The 19,986-nt window shown below is 44.6% G+C and overlaps 1 protein-coding gene across 2 annotated transcripts in view; it reads right to left on the bottom strand.

Moving 5' to 3' along the window:
• Positions 1–19,986, bottom strand: part of Dnah8 (dynein axonemal heavy chain 8) — a 225,873-nt gene that overhangs the window by 182,536 nt on the left and 23,351 nt on the right. For both annotated transcript variants that reach the window (XM_057794552.1, XM_057794553.1), the window contains 7 exons: positions 17,128–17,274; positions 14,777–14,974; positions 11,447–11,523; positions 9,082–9,181; positions 7,823–7,942; positions 6,553–6,688; positions 3,340–3,527 (listed from right to left, as the gene is read on the bottom strand). In XM_057794552.1, coding sequence (XP_057650535.1) covers positions 3,340–3,527; positions 6,553–6,688; positions 7,823–7,942; positions 9,082–9,181; positions 11,447–11,523; positions 14,777–14,974; positions 17,128–17,274 — 966 coding nt within the window. The remainder of the gene's footprint in view (positions 1–3,339; positions 3,528–6,552; positions 6,689–7,822; positions 7,943–9,081; positions 9,182–11,446; positions 11,524–14,776; positions 14,975–17,127; positions 17,275–19,986) is intronic.

Below are 19,986 nucleotides of genomic sequence, written 5' to 3' on the forward strand. Positions count from 1 at the left end.
GCCATTCTTTTTCGCAACCCCTCACCCCATATTCCTCTAAGTATCCACAGTAAAACTCATTGGTTCACCAAGTTAGAGTTTGGTGATATCCTTATTTCAGTCTGTGGTTGGTTGGGGAGCAAGCCTTTGTTCACAGTCCCCAGGAAGAGTGTCACACAGCACCAAGTGACAAGCAGATAACCAAAGTGTGGTTGAATCGTACAGTGGAATGAATGTGAAGCCCTGACATACGAAGCCATGTGAATTCGCTCAGTTTAGGTAAGGAAGCTACATACACAAGGCCACATGTCCTATGATTCCGTTGGTAGGAAAAGCCCAATGCAGGCAGCGTCCACAGTGACAATGTCAGTGGTAGTGTCTAGCTGCAGGGTAGGAGGGAGACTGGAGGGGAAGTGGGAAATGAAGGCTATTGGGGATGATAAAAATATTCCAGAACTGATTGTGATAATAGAATAGCTCTATGGAGATGCTAAAACCATTTGATTGTTTATCTTAAATGAATTAACTGTATGGTATAGGAATCATACTTCAATAATGTTGTTACTTGAATACAAAACTGTTTTGACCAGGTATGGTGGGACAGGAGAGGTAGAAGCAGGGAGGTCAGGAGTTCACGGTCATTCTCAACTATATAGTGAGTCTGAGGTCAGCTGAGCTTTGAGACTCTGTCTCAAAACAACACAACAAGGAGAAATAATGGTAACAAAAGAGCCGTGTAGGGAAACTTTTACGTTTGCTGTTTCTCTTGTGATTTTATATGTGCCTTCCTGTCTTCATATGCACCACATGCATGTAGGTACCTGGGGAGTCCAGAAGAGGGTTTGGGTCCCCAAGCACTGAAGTTATAGGTGACAGGGAGCCACCACATGGGTGCTGGGAACTGAACCAGTCCTCTGTAAGAATCGCCAGTGCTCTTAGCCTCTGCGCCATCTCTCTGAGAACTTCATAGATAGATACAATGTCCGTTTTGATCCTGTTCACCCAACACTTGCCCCTGTTTGCTGTTCCTCTTAAAGCTACATCTTAACCAACTTTTAATTTGCTATAATTTGTAGCAGCATGAAAGTTTGCAATATTCCCTGATACTCTTTATTTCCTTCCAAAAGAGTCAACTTGTCCTTATGCCCAAACATGAACTTTAATTAAACCAAAAGATTTGAATGTAAAGACACATTGAAAAGAACAGATTCTCTGTCATCTTCCCTGTGAGATCCAGGAAGAGTCCTATATTGACTTATTATGTTATTGATGAAAGGAAGTTAATCCTCTCTGTGCCCAAGCAAATAGAATCCTTTTTCTCATTTAATCATCAGTGGTTCCATTAATTTCTATGTATTCATCTTATAATCCATATTTATTCAGTTCTTTATTCTTGGATTTGTATTTGGTCTTTTGCTATGACTAATGCTGATGAAAAAATTATCTTTATATTTATATATCTTCCTGCTTCCCCCAAAATATATGCCCACAGATTTCCTAGCTTGCCATTTTCACTTACTTTTCAAAGAAATCTGACGTTACCTGCTCTGTTTCACATGGCTCTGAAGTCATGCACTAAATTTCAATGGACGTTTTTACTTATTATTAGTCATGTGTACAGATGTGTCTGTGTACACGCATGTGCACACAAGTGCAGGTGCCTGTGGACACCAGCAGAGGGTGTCTGATGACCTGGAACTGGAGGTGCAGGCAGTTTTAAGCCACCCAATGTGGTCCTCTACGAGGGCAGGATGCACTGAACACCTGGGCAGCTTCCCCTGCCCAGTGGTTCTCAACTCTCCTAACGCTGCAACCCTTTAATACAGCTCCTCATGCTGTGGTGACCTCCCCCCAACCATGAAATTATTTTTGTTGCTACTTCATAACTGCAATTTCGCTACTGTTATGAATCTTAATGTATATATCTGGTACATAGGCTATCTGATATGTGACCCCCAAAGGGACCATGATCCACAGGTTGAGAACCACTGTCAGCCTCTTGAGTACACTTAACTCTCTTTCATGCTGCTTTTGACTGTGACTTTGGTTTTGCTTCGTTTGTTTGTTTGAGATGATGTCTTACTATTTGCTCTGGCTGTCCTTGAAACTCATGTAGACCAGGCTGGCCTCAAATTCACAGAGATTCTCCTGCCTCTGCCTCCCAAATGCTGAGGCTAAGACATGCGCCACCACACCTGGCTCATAGTTTTAAATTTTACATTACTCATCAGTGAACTTAAATTAGAATGTTTCATTTTATCCTAAAATGTTGGAGAATCCTTTCCATTTGTGTTATTTTATAGCCACTCCTGTCTCATAATTTATATTTATTAGTACCCAGTATTAAATATATTAAATTTAATAGTCTTGCTCCATAAAATTATAATCAAAGCGTTGTTAAACCTGATGCTTCATCACTTAGGACCTGGAAGTCCAAGTGAGTTCTGGAACTCTCTTTCTCTTTTCCGACTCCCATCTTTATGCTGTTTGAAAGCTGGTATAAAGCTGGTATTTTACTCCTATGGAGACGGGGCTGCAGAGATGGCTCATTGGTTTAGGGCACTCGCTGCTCTTGCAGAGGATCCAGGTTCTGATCCAGTACCCCTCATAAGTGACTCGCAAATGGAACCCCAGCTCCAAGGGATCTAACATCTCCTTGTGGCCTCTGTGGGTACCTGTGCTCACACAAGCATGCTCATGTGTGTGTGTGTGTGTGTGTGTGTGTGTGTGTGTGCACATCACAACAAACAACCCAACAAACAAATAGGCAAACAAATGTTTTGTTTGGCTGGTTGGATTTAGCTTTTTTGAGACAGGGTCTCAGACTACATATCTCTGGCTGCTCTGGAACTCAATTTTTAGACCAGGCTGGCCTCAAATTCAACAGAGATCCTCCTGCCTCTGCCTCCCAAGTGCTGGGATTAAAGGTGTGCGCCACCGCCTCCTGGGTCTGTGAATCTTTCGGAAATGAAAATAACAGCCTGCTGGGATACATTTTCCTTGCACCAAAAACCTCCTTCAAAAGTAACCAGAAGGGGCTGGACAAAAAGTGCAAGCCACACCAGTATGAGGACCCGAGTTTGGATCCCCAGCAGGCACATTTAAAAGAAAAAATGCTGGTGTGGCCATGTTCATCTGTAACCCAGTGCCGAGGAGCAGAGACAGGTGAGTCCCCAGAGCTCACTGGCCAACCAGTCTAGCCAGTCTGTGAAAGCTGAGTTCAGAGGTGAGGCGGAAAGCTAAAGAGGACACTGGGGGTCAATCTCTGGTCTCCACATCTGTTACCCACATGCACACACACTCATAAACATGCACATAAAAAAGGCAAAAGAAATCAACAAAAGACGCTGTTCGTCTTACCTGCAGATACAGTTTGTCTGCCTTCAGTTTGCTTTCCAGTTTCAGCAGCCTCTTCGCTTGTTCTGGAACATCCAGCTTCATCTTTATCATGCACTTTGTTTCACGCACAACTTCCAAAATTTTAGGGTCAAAATTAACCAGCAGCTTCCCCGTTTCCGGATGTCGCACAAACAGCGTGGCTTGCAAAGCTGCAAGTGAACCGATAGTGACATTGATTTCCCTTCATCCCCTCTGCTTCACCACGGAAAGGCAGAGAGATAGTCCTGGGTCCTACAGTGCTAAGACAGAGTCTCCCACACAAGGTCAGCCATCAAGACTCGGAGAAATGAAGACCCGGTACCTACAAAGCCATCAACTCAGATCCAGAGAAAGCGGGATGGGTGGGTGACAGGGCTGTATGGCATGAACTGCTATACTTCGAGTGGGTTTTAGGGTGTAGCTGTGGCTTATTTTTATGGATTGTAACTTAACCCTTGTTCTCCCTTCCTGTTGCTGTGATAAAATGCACTGACCATACTAACGTTGAGGAAGAAAGAACTGACTTGCCTTTGCACTCCAGCTCCCAATCCATCAAACCAAACAGGAAGCCTGCTTGTTATCCCACACAGCATTGGCTCCCACCCAGGAACTCACTTCACAGCCAAAAACAGGTACAGAAGGAACAAGGAACGATGCCACTTGCTAGATGACACTCAGGCCTGCTTATCCTTAGCTAGGTTTGTTACGCAGTTCAAGAGCCCCTGACTAGGGATGGTACTGCCCACAGTGGGCTAAGCCCTCTTAAATCAATTAGCAACCAAGGCAATCCCTCCCCCAGACCTGTGGCCATTCTGATTTAGTCAAGGCCTCTGAGGCTGTCCACTTAGATGCATCTGTGACAAGCTGACCATTAAAGCTAACCAGACGGCCCTTGAAAAGGGATCAGAATGACAAATAGCATGCTGATGTCGAGATTTCAAACTCTTCTCCCTGACCCCAATCTGACTTCTTTGGGGAGGTTTACCTGAATTAAAACCTCATCCAGATATCGTATCACTTAGCTGAATATCACCAAGAAGTTTCTGCTTGTTTTGTTTTAGATACCTAAGTTCATGTAGCCCAAACTGGCCTTGAATTCATTCTATAACACAGGATGACTCTGAGCATCTGACCTCCTGCCTCCACCTCCCGAATGCTGAGATCACGGGTGTGCACCACCACCTCCAGCTAGCAATACTTAGTAAATAACACTGAGCCCTGATATCTTAGACTACAGAGATGTTTGGTTTTTTTTTTTCCACATTACATATCACACGAATATCATTCATACAAATAAGCACTTAAGATAGGCCTTTTGGGCCTAAGCAAGCCTGGACACCTGAGTTTGATTCCTGAGACCCACATGGGAGTTAGTAAAATTATCCCAAAGTTCTCCCCACTTCCACATGCAGGCTGTGTCACGTGTGAGTGCAGAAACACACACACACACACACACACAAGTTTAAAAATGCAGAAAAATGTAAATAGATGCTTTTATTATGAACTGAGATTCTTTTGGGGGCCTTAGATTACTTATTTATTTTTATTTTATGTGTGTGGGTATTTTGCATGCATGTGTGTTGTAACAAAGCATGGAAGAAGTGCCCAGGGAGGCCAGAAGAGGGCATCTGGAACTAGAGTTACAGATGGCTGCCGTGTACGCGCTGGGACCTGAACTTGGGTCCTCTGAAAGAGCAGCCAGCTCTCTTAACCACTGTGCCATCTCTCCGGCCCCTGAGATTATTCGTTAATGTAACATGGATTACTTCTAGAGGCATAATAAAGAAAATTAATTACTTCTACAGGCTTATATGTATTCACTCAAATTATGTCTTATTTCAACAAACTTTATTAACACAGAATTTCATTATAACCACAGACTCTACCAAGTCTCATGTGATCTGGTAGGATGCCACACCATTAAACTTCTAGAAAAATAAAGCATTCCCTAAAATCCTCTGAAGCTGACTGGCACTGGCTTTTATTCATTAGATAAAATTATTCTGAGAGAGGTTCCCTTTAAAAGATGATTTTAATTTATTTTTAAATCTGTTATTGGAAGGAGGAGACCCAGAGGACAATTTGTGGAGTCAGTTTTCTCCTTCTGTGTTTTTTTTTTCTTTTAAATTTATTTATCATGTATATAGTGTTCTGGGCACCATATGTCATTACAGATGGTTGTGAGCCATCATGTGGTTGCTGGGAATTGAACTCAGGACCTCTGGAACAGCAGTCAGTTCTCTTAACCTCTGAGCCATCTCTCCATCCCTCTCCTTCTATGTTCAGTGAGTGCCAAGGATTGAACTAAGGTCTCCAGGCTGCTGTAGCTCATCAACACTAGCTGAGCCATCTTGCCAACCCTTAGCAAGGTTCTCAACGGAGTCAGTTTTCCTGAGGCTCTCAGCTAAGAATTGTATCCAACATATTTAGAATCCTCTCGGAATGGGGTTAGAAATCATATGTCCACTCAGATAAATCCCAGAACAAAACTCATTTAATAAAATCTGACTATCTTAAAGCTGTACTGAATTTGCACAACAGAACAAAAGGATCAACAGCACCAGTAAGACAGATTTGTAAGGACAGTCAGGAGGGGCCGCTCCAGGACAGGGTGACCATCTGAGAACTGGTGGATCCCTATCTAAGAAGCTCTGTGCTGCATCCATCAGAAGGTGGCCCAGGCACCACCCTGAGCACAGGTAAGTACGGCCAAGCCTTACAAGGGGAAACCATTCAGAGCCATTCATTTCCCATAGCCTGGGCTACGATGGAAAACTTCGACTTTAAACTGTTGGCTTTGCTTGGGAGCACTTCTGGTCATTAACCCATTGCAATGAGTCTGCGATACTTTCTAGGGTCAAATGATGTCCTTGAGAGCAATGAACATTCCAGAAAACTTGACCTCTACCTATTGAGCCAGGGACTTTCACTAGTAGGGAGCACACCAATTAGATTATACTCCCTGCAGGGAGCCCTAGGGGTCTGCCTGATCTTAATCCCCCAACACCCCACCACCACCCCTGGCTTTTTCACATGAGTTCTGAAGACTAAACTCAGGCATTTACCAACTGGGTCATCTTCCCAGCCCTAAACCTAAACTTTAACAAGCCTAACTGTTTGTAAAGGGAATGCCAACCTTCAACAGAACCATGAATTCATCTGAACCCAAGCCCCACTTGTGAGCCTTAGACGCACCGTACTGCAGCTGCGAAATCTCTTTGACCCAGGCTGTGTGGTAGACCACCTCGAATTCTACCAGCACGTACGAGATCTTGTTGTACTGGCGGATGACGGCTTTACCTTCTGCGCTTGACAAGATTTCTGAGTTTTTCTGGGGCGTAGGGAGAGAAAATTATGTTTTAAAAAAATTGCAGACTTTATTCCAAAAAAAATCTGCTTATCCTGACATCCATCCCTGGAAAGAAAGGACTGAAGAAGAATCCTGCCAGCCCACAACCAGCCAGAGGCAGCAGCGATCTCCATCTTCAGTGTCTCCTCCCTCCCCATTTCCCTGGACAAGGTACAACCCTCCTACCACAGCAATTCAGGCTCTTGTTAGGGTTTAAATGTCTTTTAAGATTTTTTTTTAACTGTTAGGTGTCTGTGTGAGGACACATGCACATGCATGTAGGTGCATACAGGGACCAGAAGAGGGCATTAGAGTCCTTGGAGCTGGAATTACAGGCGATTATGAGCCACCCAGCATGGGGGCTGGAAACTAAACTTGGGTCTTTTGCAAAAATAGTATCTCTCCATTCGCAGTTTAAATATTTGCAAATACGCAGACTAACGAAGCAAGGCAACAGCAGGAGCTGCACATGTAGTAATGCCCGGAAACAAAATTACTTGGAGGATGTGGTCCTGCGGTTATTTTGTTCTCTGTTCAGAAATAAAATATAATATCAAACAGACCAGACTCTATTCGGGTACTCTCTTAAACAAATAAAAACAAAACGACAAAGAAAAGACAAAGTGGCATTCCCAGAATGCTGGCAGGATCTACAAGGACCCTGCTCTTCAGAAATCAGATAATCTCATTCTGCATATACTGCTGTGTCCTGCCTGAGGCTCGGTTCTTCAAAGAGGAATGCACTCGGCATCCCATCTCGGCTTTCATTAAATATACATCAACACCTATCCATCCGCACATGCAAATAAGAGTCAGGACACAGCTTACACCCTGCGCTTTTAAAAACAATTATTTTTAAGAACCTTTATAAAGTGTCTTCAGTTATTAAAAGACATAAGATTTGCCAACTATAATTGAACTGGTTGGTCCGCTGAACATGACAAGATTGACTTCGTACCTTTCTGGCATGTTTATAAGCTAATTTTTTTTTTTCTCGGTAAAAGCATTGGTCCTAACTACTTGGTTGGCATCAATATTTGAGGGCAGGATGAATTTGTAATGTAATTTCATTTCTACACCACCATGATTCACATAGAAACTGCATGATTGGCTTACAAAGAAATAGTTGATGGGCTCATTTATCCGGCGGTAGAGCTGCCTCACCCAGAGAATTTTTCCTGCTATGGGGGGCATGTTGCGAGCGAGAGGGGGGTCATCTTTCTGAGAATGATAGAGCTGTAATTAAAAAAAATATAATGTTAATGTTTGAATTCAACACAGTGGAGAAGGCAACAAAATTTACAGCTACATTTGAATAGGTGGTTTCACCATGATTCACAGGTTGGGTGCCCAAGAGTTAGTCAATAAATATGCAAATGAGCTTCAGAACCAATGATCTGAGGCTCAGAAACAATCACGTCTCATTGAGTGGCCTAGGCTGGCTGCCAGCAAGCCTCAGGAGCCACTTGCCCTCACCAATGCAGCATGGGGGTGACAGGTGCATGCCACCGCTTTTAGTATCTGAGTGCTGGGCATCCGAACTCAGGTCCTCAGGCTTGTACGGCAAGCTCTTTACTTATGGGGGCTGTCCTTACCTCATTTGGAAGGTCTGACTACCCCAATGGTTGTGCTGTTTGGAAAAGCTGTGGAATCTTTAGGAGGTGGAACCCTGGAAGTTATACCCACTGATCCGGTCTGGCTGGCAGCCATGTGAATAGCCTCAGGTTTACACCCCCATGTGAATAGCCTCAGGTCTACACCCCATGTGAATAGCCTCAGGTCTACACCCCCATGTGAATAGCCTCAGGTCTACACCCCATGTGAATAGCCTCAGGTCTACACCCCATGTGAATAGCCTCAGGTCTACACCCCATGTGAATAGCCTCAGGTTGCCACACAGAGCCACTTCACTACCAGAGGCTGAAACACAGTCCAGCTTGAATCATCCCCCTGTAAATACTTTGCACAGAATCTCGGTGACAGGGATGCAGATATAGTTAACAAGCATGAAGCATCTATTCTTTTCTATCCTTATCTGATGTTTCAAGGCAAGGTCCCTAATACAGTACTCGTAGCTGCATTGTATCTGGTATAGTCCAGCACCTGCATTTCTCTGTGGAAAAAAAAAAAAAAAAAAAAAAAAAACCTGACCTAACTGGGCTCTGCTATATAATCTCGGGAAGACTAGAACAAAAGCACAGTTTATAACAGCAAACAGGGGTGGATCTGGCAGTCCCGGGACTTACCATGGAGACCCTCACACTCAGAGGGGAGCCTCCGGGAGGAATGTGTTGAACACCCTGGCAACGGTGAAGGTTTTCAGAGCCTCCCTCCCCATACTAACCCATTCTTCTGTGGATATGCAGGATACTTACCTTCTTGGTAGCTTCAAGTTCAGCCACATAACACTGAAGAATCCGCTCAATTGTGTGATTGATTTCCAGTTGAAGGCAGGGAATGTTCAGCTTCTGAAACCTAAAAGTAATTGAAACTGGGTAATTAAAAGGGAAATGAGAAACGTATTACAGAATGGCTGGGGTACTAAATATCTGCTCAATCATTTGATAAACGTCTATTCCAGGCCCCGTGCATTTTCCTAGATATGTAACAGCCAACAAGGCAGGCGCACTCAGCTTTCCTGGACCCTGCAGCTACCACTCAGAAAGGCAGAGGCTGCAATAATGGGCTGTCAGTCAATATCACACATCTACTGAGACTAAATGACGCCTGGGAGGAACCAGGACCACACTGTTCTGACAACAGAATGAACTGACCAATAGCCTATTATAGGTAGAGAGGGCAAAAGGAGGCAAACAGGGGCGGGGAGGTCACCATTAAAACACTACCCTCGCTGTCACTTGTCAGAATCATTTCATGCCTGCTTTGAATCCTGTGGTCGTCTCCTGGGAGATCATTGCTATCACAGAGATGTGGAACTATGGCAAAGGCACCAGAAAATCAGATGCCCTGACTCACAGGAAAGAATTTATAAAGCAGCCTCTGACGTGGGTCTTGTCTCTTATCTCTGTGTATGGATGTGGTGTGTGTGTGTCTGCATGTATGTATGTCTCTTTGTCTGTTTCTGTCTCATACACATATGCACACACACACACACACACACACACACACACGGCCTCTAGTCCAACTTCTCCCTCTATTCTTGACTTCCGCCCTCCATGGGAAGCACTGCCAATGGGAACAGAGGAGAAACGAGACTGGGGGAGCATATTTCAAGTGCTCTTGCCATAAACAGCCTGGGGATGGGGGATAACTATCTGAGATGAAGGACGTTACTTTCTCTACTGTGTTGACCATGTTTCCTGTGTATATCAACCAAATATATCTGTTCTAGTTTGCTTCTCTTGCTGAGGTAAACACCACAAGAAATTTGGGGAGGACAGGGCTGATGTCAGCTTGCAGCTCTCAGGTCACGGAGGGAAGCGGTGGTAGGAACTCAAGGAAGGAATGTGGAGGCAGGAACTGAAGGGGAGCTGGCTTCTTCCAGACTCCCAGCAGCTGCCTTTCCTACACAACACAGACCCATCCGCCTAGGAATGGTGCCACCCACAGGGGGCTAAGCCTGCCCACATCAATTCGCAATTAAGGAAAATGCCCACACACATGGGTCAGTCTGACAGAGGCGGTTCCTCAGCTGAGGCTCCCTCTTGACTTTGTTTTAAGTTGACAGCTGAAGTTAACTGTGACAATATGCAATCGTGTTCTTTGGAAATTCTTTCCCCAAGTAAAATTAAACATTAGTTATTCCCTCTCCAATAATAACTATGAAATTAAAATGAAGGATATTATATGGCTGGGACTAGGAAGCCATGTGAGACTTTCTTATGAAAGACTTTGTTATTATTTCTGAATTCAGAGGAGCATCCAGTACACACCTGTCCTCCCAGCACCTGGGAGAGGGAGGCAGGAGGAGCAGGAAATTAAAGGTCTTCCTTGGCCACAGAGCAAACCTGAGGCCGGCCTGGACTATAGCTGAGCTTGTTTCAGAAAAAAAAATCTAAAATGGTAAGAAAAATAATGCTCTGTATTCCAAAAATCTAATTAGTGGTAATGACAAGCTAATGCTTATAGCTTTTAAGGTTTATAAAGAAGAGGTTTCTAATTTGAAATCGTGGGCAGGTTTTTTTTTTTGGTGTGTATGTGTGTTCATGTGTGTGCAGATGTGTGTGCAATTATATGTGTACAGTTACAGTATGTGTGGGTGCAGATGCATGTGTACAGATGTGTGTGTGCATGTACATGTATGTGCAAGTGCATATATGAGTGCAGGTGCATGTGTGCAGTTATGTGTGTGCAGGTACATGTATGTGTGAGATCATATGTGAGTGCAGGTGCATGTGTACAGATGTGTGTGCAGGTATACATGCACATGTGTATGCATGTGTAGAGCCCAGGGTACAACCCCAGGGGTCATTCCTCAGGTACCATCCGCCCTTACCTCTTTTTTGAGACAGGGCCTCTTACTGGCCTTGAACTTACTGATTCAGCTAAACTGCATGGCCACTGAGCCCCAGGGATCCTCTTGCCTTTGCCTCCTCAGGAATGATGGGCTACAAACATGCCCTACCACGCCCGGCTTCCTTCTTGCTTTCTCCTCTTTTTACGTGGGTTCTGGGAATTGAACTCAGGTCCTTCCATCACAAAGCAAGCACTTAACCACCTGAGCTGTCAGAAACTGTGCCTTCCGAGGATCCACCCTCCTTCCGCCTCTGTAATAAATACCTCTGAAGCAGCTGCAGCGCCTGCTGGGAAGACAAGATCTTTCCGAAAGTACTGTTCATAAACGCCTGTATCTGTATCTAAAATAAAAGGACGACATTCAAGTTATGTCTACACAAAGGAAGTTAGTTTTGTTCGATAATTAACAACATTCCTAAAGACTCAGACACATCTACCTCCTAAGTTCCTAGTGATGTACAAGGTCCCTGTGATGGCCACATGCCACACGGCTACCAAATGTCACGGCTTAGAAGTGAGATGTAGGTAAATATAGAATGCACACTCCTTGGCAAAGACTCAGTACCCCTTCCCCTGCACACAGATTATATAAAATACTTCCTTCATGAGTTAGACATTAACGGTATGTAAAAATGATGATACTCTGAATACCTTGGAGTAGTCACAGAATACTAAGGCTAAACTCACCTTCTGTTTAGTCATTCCTGTGGCTGCTAGGAAAATGAAAGGACCTTGTGTGGTTTGCATTTGCAGCTTGTGGTTGGATATTCTGATCGAGGTAGTATATAAAGGTATGAGGGCCCCCGGCTAAATGCTTTTCCTTGGGAAGTTTGTCATTTCCAAGCCTGGGTCAGAAGATGTGAGCTGCCACACTACCACCCTAGGAAACCTGGCTGCTGTGGCCCGGTGGGAACAGGAGGCAGAAAATGATCCTCCAAGACTCCCACCATCCCCAGCAATGGGCTTCAAGCTCTTGGCCCTGAGAGATGGAACTAAACTGGCTCCTTGCAGATGCATTTTCCATGTGGAAGGTATTGGTATCGGTGGTCAATTGGGTCACACCCACAAGGCAGTCAGACACTGGCAAGGGAAGTTCAAACACTAACATTACAATCAAGTTATCTATTAATAGCTACCAAAGGGCTTATATGAACCGGGTTTGACAGCACACACCTGTAATCCTAGCATGCAGGAGACAGAAGCAGGAAACTTGCAAAAGCTGAAGTCAGCCTGTACTATGTACAGGGATCCCGTCTCAAAAAAACTGAAGGGCTGGGATGTAGCTCAGTGGTACAGTGCCTGCCTAGACCAATAACTAGTCCTCAAAACAGGAAATCATATGGACACTAACTTTATTGAAAGCTAGAATTTACTCCTTTCATAATATATAAGCTTCATTAATAAATCATAAAGTTCTCAGAGAACAAAAATTTTAATTCCTGCTGCCATGAATATTTAACTTTCAATGTATTTTGGAAGTAAACTCCATCCAACTCAACTAGCCAAAATGAAAAGTAATAATGGGAATATGTCTTGATATCAGAATCTAATTTTCAAAAAAACGAAAGGGAAGCAAAAAACTAAGCTAACTTTTCAGGCCTGATGATGTGGGACTATAATCTTAGCTACTCTGCAGGCTAATGGAGAAAGATCACAAGTTCAAGGCCTATCTTGACTATCGGAGAGATAGTAAGACTGGTAACATTTTAGGAACTGTCTTATTAATACAGAAAATTACATGTAATAAAATTTAAAAGATTTTTTTAAATGAGACAAAAATCTTATTTTTCCTTCACTTTCACATCAAAAAAACTTAGTTCAGAAATTGGAAAAGGAGGCCAGTGAGAAAACTCACCAGGTAAAGGAATTTATACCAATGTTTAACATATCCTTTGGATGTTTGGTTATCATGTATGTCTATCATTGGGTATCTCATTTCTCATAAGGCAAAAAAGCTGAAAGGCTGGAAAAATATGATGAGTGAAACACATGGGTTGCAAACATGAAGACATAAGTTCAGATTCTGTGGTGGTCTGCATAAAAATGCTCCCTATAGACTCACAGGGAGTGGCATCATTGGAAGTGTGTCACTGGGGGTGGGTACTAAAGTTTTAGAGGCTCAAGCCAGGCCCACTGTCACACTCTCTTCCTGCTGCCTATGAATGCAGACATAGAACTCTAGGCTTCTTCTCTAGCATCATGTCTGCCTGCCCACTGCCATGCTTCCCACCATAACAATAATGAACTAAGCCTTTGAACCTATAAGCCCTGGTTAAATATTTTCCTTTATTAGAGTAACCATGGTCAGCTGGGCAGTGGTGGTGTATGCCTTTAATCCAGCACTCAGGAGGCAGAGATAGGTGGATCTCTGTGAGTTTGAGGTTAGCCTGGACTACAGAGCTAGCTCCAGGACAAGTTCTGAAGCTACACAGAGAAATCCTGTCTTGAAAAACCAAAGAAAAAAAAGAGTAACTGTGGTCATGGTGTCTCTTCACAGCAATAGAACCCTAAGAGAGACAGATCCCCAGGGCCTACATAAAAAGCAAGGAATGGTACTGTATACCTGCAATCTCAGGAATAACCCAAGATCACAGAAACAAGTGGGCCAGCTAGCCTAGTCTACATGGTAAAGTTCCAGGCTAATGGCAGGTCCTACCTCAAATCAAAGGTAAAAGACACCTGAGGTTGTCCCCTGGACTCCACACCTTGCACATTACATACATACATACACACGACCCCACAAACCCATGTGTATGTGTGTGCTCACATACACATAAAAGTGGAAAACGTTTTGTAGGTTACTTTAAAAATCATTCACCCTGCACATTTTTAAAGCAACTTGGAATGGGAATATAATAAATAGTGAATATGTGTGGGTAGAGAGACAGCTCAGCAGCTAAGAGCACTGGCTGCTATTCCAGAGGACCTGGGTTCTATTCCCAGAACCCACATGTGTTGGGGATCCCTGCCATTAAGGTCACAGTCCACCATGTCTGGATAGTTCTCTGAGCGCAGCACAAAATGGAGGACTCCCTTTCTCAGCGGGGCTTTCTCTTCTCTGCCTGACCTTATTTGGAGGATAACCCTGCACACAACCCCCTACAAATGCTGCTCTTTCCTCCCGCCCATATGCTAATTAGGTGCTGAGGAAAGACCAATCAGCTCTTCCGGCCAGTGACCCTAGGAACCCTTATATACTTTTCCCCTGGAGCAATAAAACTAGCTGTCTCCCTGAATTCTTTCTGTCATACTCACAGCCATCAGGCCCTGCTCACCGCCTCTGCTCCCTGCACCCTCACGGGCCAGCGGCCAACAACCCGGAGGAAAAGGAGACACCCACACATAGTGGCTCAGTCTACTCTAACTCCAGTTCCAGGGAATCTGATACCCTCTTCTGAGGGCACCAGGCCCACATGTGATATACAGACATGCATGCAAACAAAACAACCACACAAATGAAAGGAAATAAAAAATTTTTGAAAAGAGTGAACACATGAGCATTGCTCTCCATGTAGGCATTTGCAGTAACAGTACCGAGAGGCACCGCCAGCTATGCTTCCGTTTTTCTCAGTGCAAGCTCGTCTAACTACTTACCTCTAAAGTATTGATTTTTGACATAAAATCCGAGAAATCTGTGTCAAATTCTGTTCTTCGTGGATCCAGGATGTCATACTGGTTTTTCTTAATCCCTTGATAGATGTTTTTGAATTTTATCGCCATGATATCTATTCCTTCGATTGTAGAGTTGCTCAGGGCTGTGTATGTCTGCACAATGGTTATCATTTCTGTAATCTTCAAATGGAAATGCTAGATGGTTAGAAATAGGCGTCTGGGCTGAGTGCGTCTGCACAATGGTTATCATTTCTGTAGTCTTCACATGGAAATGCTAAATGGTTAGAAATGGGCGTCTGGGCCCCTTTCTCTGGCATAGGCTTTTTAATGAATCATTGACTTAAAAAAAAACAAACATTAAAAAATGCTGCTATCCTGTACCTGTATCCCAACACTGGAAAGGAAATGGCGGGAGGATGAGGAATTTGACTGCATCCTCGGCAAATAGTGAATCTGAACAAATCTGAGCAAATCTCCGTGTGTGCAACAAGCTGGGAAGGCTGAGAATCCATGAGACCTGAGTGCAGTTTGTAGAACCCACATGGCGGTTCACAACCATTTAAAATTCCAGGTCTTGGGGAATCTGGCAGGCTCCTGTGACCTCTGAGGACACCAGGCATGCACATGGTACACGCAGTACACACACATATAAGCAAAACACTCATCCAGGGAAAGCAACCCAAAACAGCAAACCCTCATATCTACAAATTATGCAGTTCTTCGCCGTGAGTGATTCCTGCTCTGAATCCCTGCTTTCAGTAACACAGCTCAGAACTCCCCATGGAGAGATTATTTTTGTCCAATGGAGGGAAAGGAAATGTGCCTCTCCTCTGCATGTCCTCCAAATACTGCGTCCCATGAAGACAATACTGCTGGTTCTTGACACGGCAGATCTCATGGATTCTCACTACACCACACAGACAGTCCCTGTGCGCCTCACCCAGACGCGGCCTTGTCAGGGTGACAACTAGTCTCACCGTACTTTTTCCATAAGCCATTGTCTCAGAGACGCAACCACTTGAAATTTACAGTATGTTACAGGAGCTGTATAAGCACAAGAAATGACTGGACTGGCTCCTAATATCGAAATTCTACACATGCCTATTGTGTGAAGCAAAAGCCAAGACAGGAAGTCAACATGACTAACCTGATGTTATTCTGACCTCTAACACACTGACTCTCCCCTACCACCCAGCTACAACAGCCAGAAAGTAGGGCATGATAAGAAAAAACTATACAGTATGTGTCTTCATGTGGTTAGCTTAATTCATTTTATCTTCAGTTACATCTATTTCTCTGTATAATCATAAGATTTAATTTATTATATGTGTGTGTGTGTGGGGGTGCACACGCACGCGTGTGCATGTGCATGTGACTGCAATTTCCCCCAGAGGCCATTAGAGGGCATGAGACCCCATAGAGCTGGAGCTACAAGAAGTTATGAGGGCTGGTAACCAAACTGTGTGCCCTTAACCTGAGTTATCCCTCCAGGCCCTCTGACTTCTTTTTTGAAACAGGGTCTCTCATTGAACCTGGAGCTCCACTGGTTGGCTGGCCCGCCACTGAGCTCCAGGCATCCACCTCTCTCTGCCCCACCAGCACTGGAGTTGGAGGCCAGCACCACCATGCATAACCATTTACGGGGCTGCTGGGTATCCTTACCCAGGCCCTTACAGGGCTCTGAAAGTGCATCACCAGAACCATCTCTCCAGTCCCTGTATAGATCCCCAGAATGACTGACACCTGGGAACTCTTAGTGTGGGTTCCTGATAGCCTTCTAAGGAACACCATTCCTCCTCAGGCCTAAATAACTAAAGTCAGAGGTGAGGGGTTTCCAGCAGCTGTCTGCCCAGCAAAGGCTCCCCATACACACCGTTTCCATACACACCGTTCCCATATACACCGTTCCCGTACACACCGTTCCCATACACACCCTTCAGAACTACATGGTACATATTGGTCCTGAAAGACTACACATTTAGATCCTGCACATTTACAGGGCTTGCCAACTGCACACACTTTCTCGGCTTAATATTGTGGTCAGAGACACAAGCCTTCAAGTTCAGGACCTATCTGTGTAAGAAGAATTGAGGTCTTGGGAGAGGTGAAAGTTCACAATAGCCTTTGGCTGGCACAAGGCACTACTAGCTCGGGATGGTGGGGGGGGCGATCAGTTCAAACAAATGCAGTGATAGATGGGTAACCTAACTGAACAAGTTGGATCAACGCCAGGAAGAGATCCGAAACAATGATCCTCAGCCACACTGCCTGAAACCCCAAAACACCAGCCCTGTGCGGGTGGGAGTGGGGTCCCGTGACTGCAGAAGGCTTACCTTCTCCAGCCTCTTACAGAAGGCTTCAAATTTCCCAAATATATACATCTCTGAAACCTCGAAAGACTTCTCCCCTGAGGACTCTAAAATCTGCTTCCTTGTCTTGTGAAAGGATGCCTGATACTCCTTGAAGAGAAAAATGCAGTCCTACAAGAGAATTGGAAAGCGAGAAGGAGAAAAAGCATGAGGTGGTGGCTGACAGGTTGGTGCAAGCCTGGCCACACTGGCCCATCGGCCCCGCAGACAAAGGCTGGCACTGTTTGCAGAAGACAGCAGACGTTCTCATTCTCCGCCTGGAGAGTAAACCCTATGAACAACCACATCACATTTTAAATGCTTCGTTTTTATTTTAAACTTTGTTATTTAAAAAAAAAAAGGTTGCAAATTGAAAACCAAAAGAAAAAAATCACACACCAAAATTATCCAGACTCAAAGACTATACAACGCAACGAACTTCTAAACAATTAGAGGAGCCGTTCAGAAAAAAAAAAAATACAGCTTTTGGGAGACACATTCTACCTTCATCGCTCCTTTTCCACTATTTCCTCTTAACTCACCCGCACTAAAGCATGTCATTAGCTTTTGGTTTTATTCTTTCACAGCTAATTAAGTGAAAGGCTCATGCGGGTGAACAGCCTTCTGATTCTTCGTGTTGATACTCATAGGCATATGCCTCTCTCGATGCGGGCCACAGCAGCTTGTCTGTGCACTGGGCAGCAGTCAGTGGAGAGCTGCAGCAGAACCAGAATGCTGAGGAAAGAGTCTTGGGTACTCAGCTCTACAGGGGACACCCATAGCTCTGTGAGTTCGAGGCCAGCCTGGTCTACAAAGTGAATTCCAGGACAGCTGGAACTGTTATACAGAGAAACTCTATCTTGAAAAATCAAAAGAAAAAGAAATAGATCAAGCTAGTAAAAATTCAGGCATTGAAGAAGTGGGGAAGCTCCAGGCCCCACCCCTTAGAAGAGCAACTCACAGTTTATAGCTGTAGGGAAACAGGGATTTGTTGTTTGAGAAGGGTGTGGCCCCAAGTAGGGTTCTCAAGCTACTGGGAGACCCACACCACACCCCCACACACATGGACAGCACTGACTGAACTCAGAGAGTCACAAACAAAAACAAAACACAGGAAGTTGGGAGGAGACATGCTGGAGGGAATAGAGAGGAGGTTGGAGGGGAAAATGGGGGGTGAGCAGGTGATGGAGGTGGTTCTTGTATTTTATCTGTTGCTTTCATTGGTTAACTAATAAAGAAAACTGCCTTAGCCCATTTGATAGGCCAAACCTTAGGTGGGTGGAGTAAACAGAAGAGAATGCTGGGAGAAAGAAGCCGAGTCAGGAGTCGCCATGATTCTCCCACTCCAGACAGACGCAGGTTAAGATCTTTCCTGGTAAGCCAGCTCGTGGTACTACACAGAATATCAGAAATGGGTTAGATCAATATGTAAGAGCTAGCCAATAAGAGGCTGGAGCTAATGGGCCAGGCAGTGATTAAAAGAATACAGTTTCTGTGTAATTATTTCAGGGCATAAGCTAGCCATGTGGGCGGCTGGGTGCCGGGGACGCAGCCCTGCCGCTCATATTACAACAAGCAGGTGCCATCATATTTCATTGTAAACACGTATAAAATTCTCAGGAAACATAAGAAAAAGAAAAAAATCATAAAAATCCCCCAGAGGCTTGGAAATTTTCTCTGATGATATCTGTATTCAGCTGGCATCCATATTTGTACCAGCATGCTAGTTTTTCTGTTGTTTATGACAGTCTCTCACTACATAGACCAGTCTGGCTTCAAATTTTTGGCCTGCCTGACTCGCCTCCTGGGTATTGCAGGCATGTATCCCCACATGGTTGGCACCAGCACTTGTTACATCCGTGAACACACAACATGAAGACTTTACATTGATAACTTGTTTTGTTAAGGCAGGGTCTTACTACATAGCCCTGGTTGATCTAGAACTTGCTACATAGACCAGGTTGACCTCGAATGCAGAGAAATCCATCTGCCTCTGCCTCCTGAATGCTGGGATTAAAGGCGTCCGCCACCACCGCCCGGCCTAGTTTTATTTTTTAAACACACACACACACACACAGCAAAGTTTCTCAGTGTGGTGCTTTGACTAAGAATGGCCCCCGAGAGACTTACTCTGAATGCTTTAGGGGGCTGCATTAATGGTGTGGCCTTGTTGGAGTGGGCGTGGTTTTGTTGGAGTAGGTGTGTCAATTGGCTTCAAGGTCTCAGAAGCTCTAGTTCTCTTCCTGCTGCCTGCTGATTCGCGTGTAGAATTCCTAGCTCCTTCTCCAGCACCATGTCTGCCTGCAAGCCACCATGTTTGCCGCCATGACGATAATGGGCTAAACCTCTGAACCTGTAAGTCAGCCCCAATAAATGTTCTCCTTTACCAGAGTTACCACAGTCCTGGTGTCTCTTCACAGCAATAGGACACTGACTAAGACAGTCACTCAGCTATTTCTTGGCTGTCCTTGCCCTCAGCACTGGCTCCGGAGCATTCCCATTTTTCTGAGAATTTTTTTTCTTGCTTAGTCTGACACTCTGTTTCAACTGGCTTGGCTCATCCCTTCTGATAAACGATCTTGCCCTCGCAGGGGTGACTTCTTTTATTTATTTTTTTATTTTATTCTTCACCGCGTTTTAAGGGTATTCTCTGGACACATTTCAAAGCTTCTTCCAAAACTCGCATTCTGCTGTCAAACGGTGAAAGCTGTGTGTGGACTTTCAAGTCACCCCGAAGGCATCTTCCTGTCGCTGTAGGCATCTTGGGCCCTGTCCTTTTGTAAGTTACTGCGAGCTGTTCTGCTTCTCAGCTTTCTTATGAGGGCTCGGTGTTTGACGATTCTT

The sequence above is a fragment of the Chionomys nivalis genome, chromosome 19 (genome assembly GCF_950005125.1).
Source record: "Chionomys nivalis chromosome 19, mChiNiv1.1, whole genome shotgun sequence".
Lineage (NCBI taxonomy): Eukaryota > Metazoa > Chordata > Mammalia > Rodentia > Cricetidae > Chionomys > Chionomys nivalis.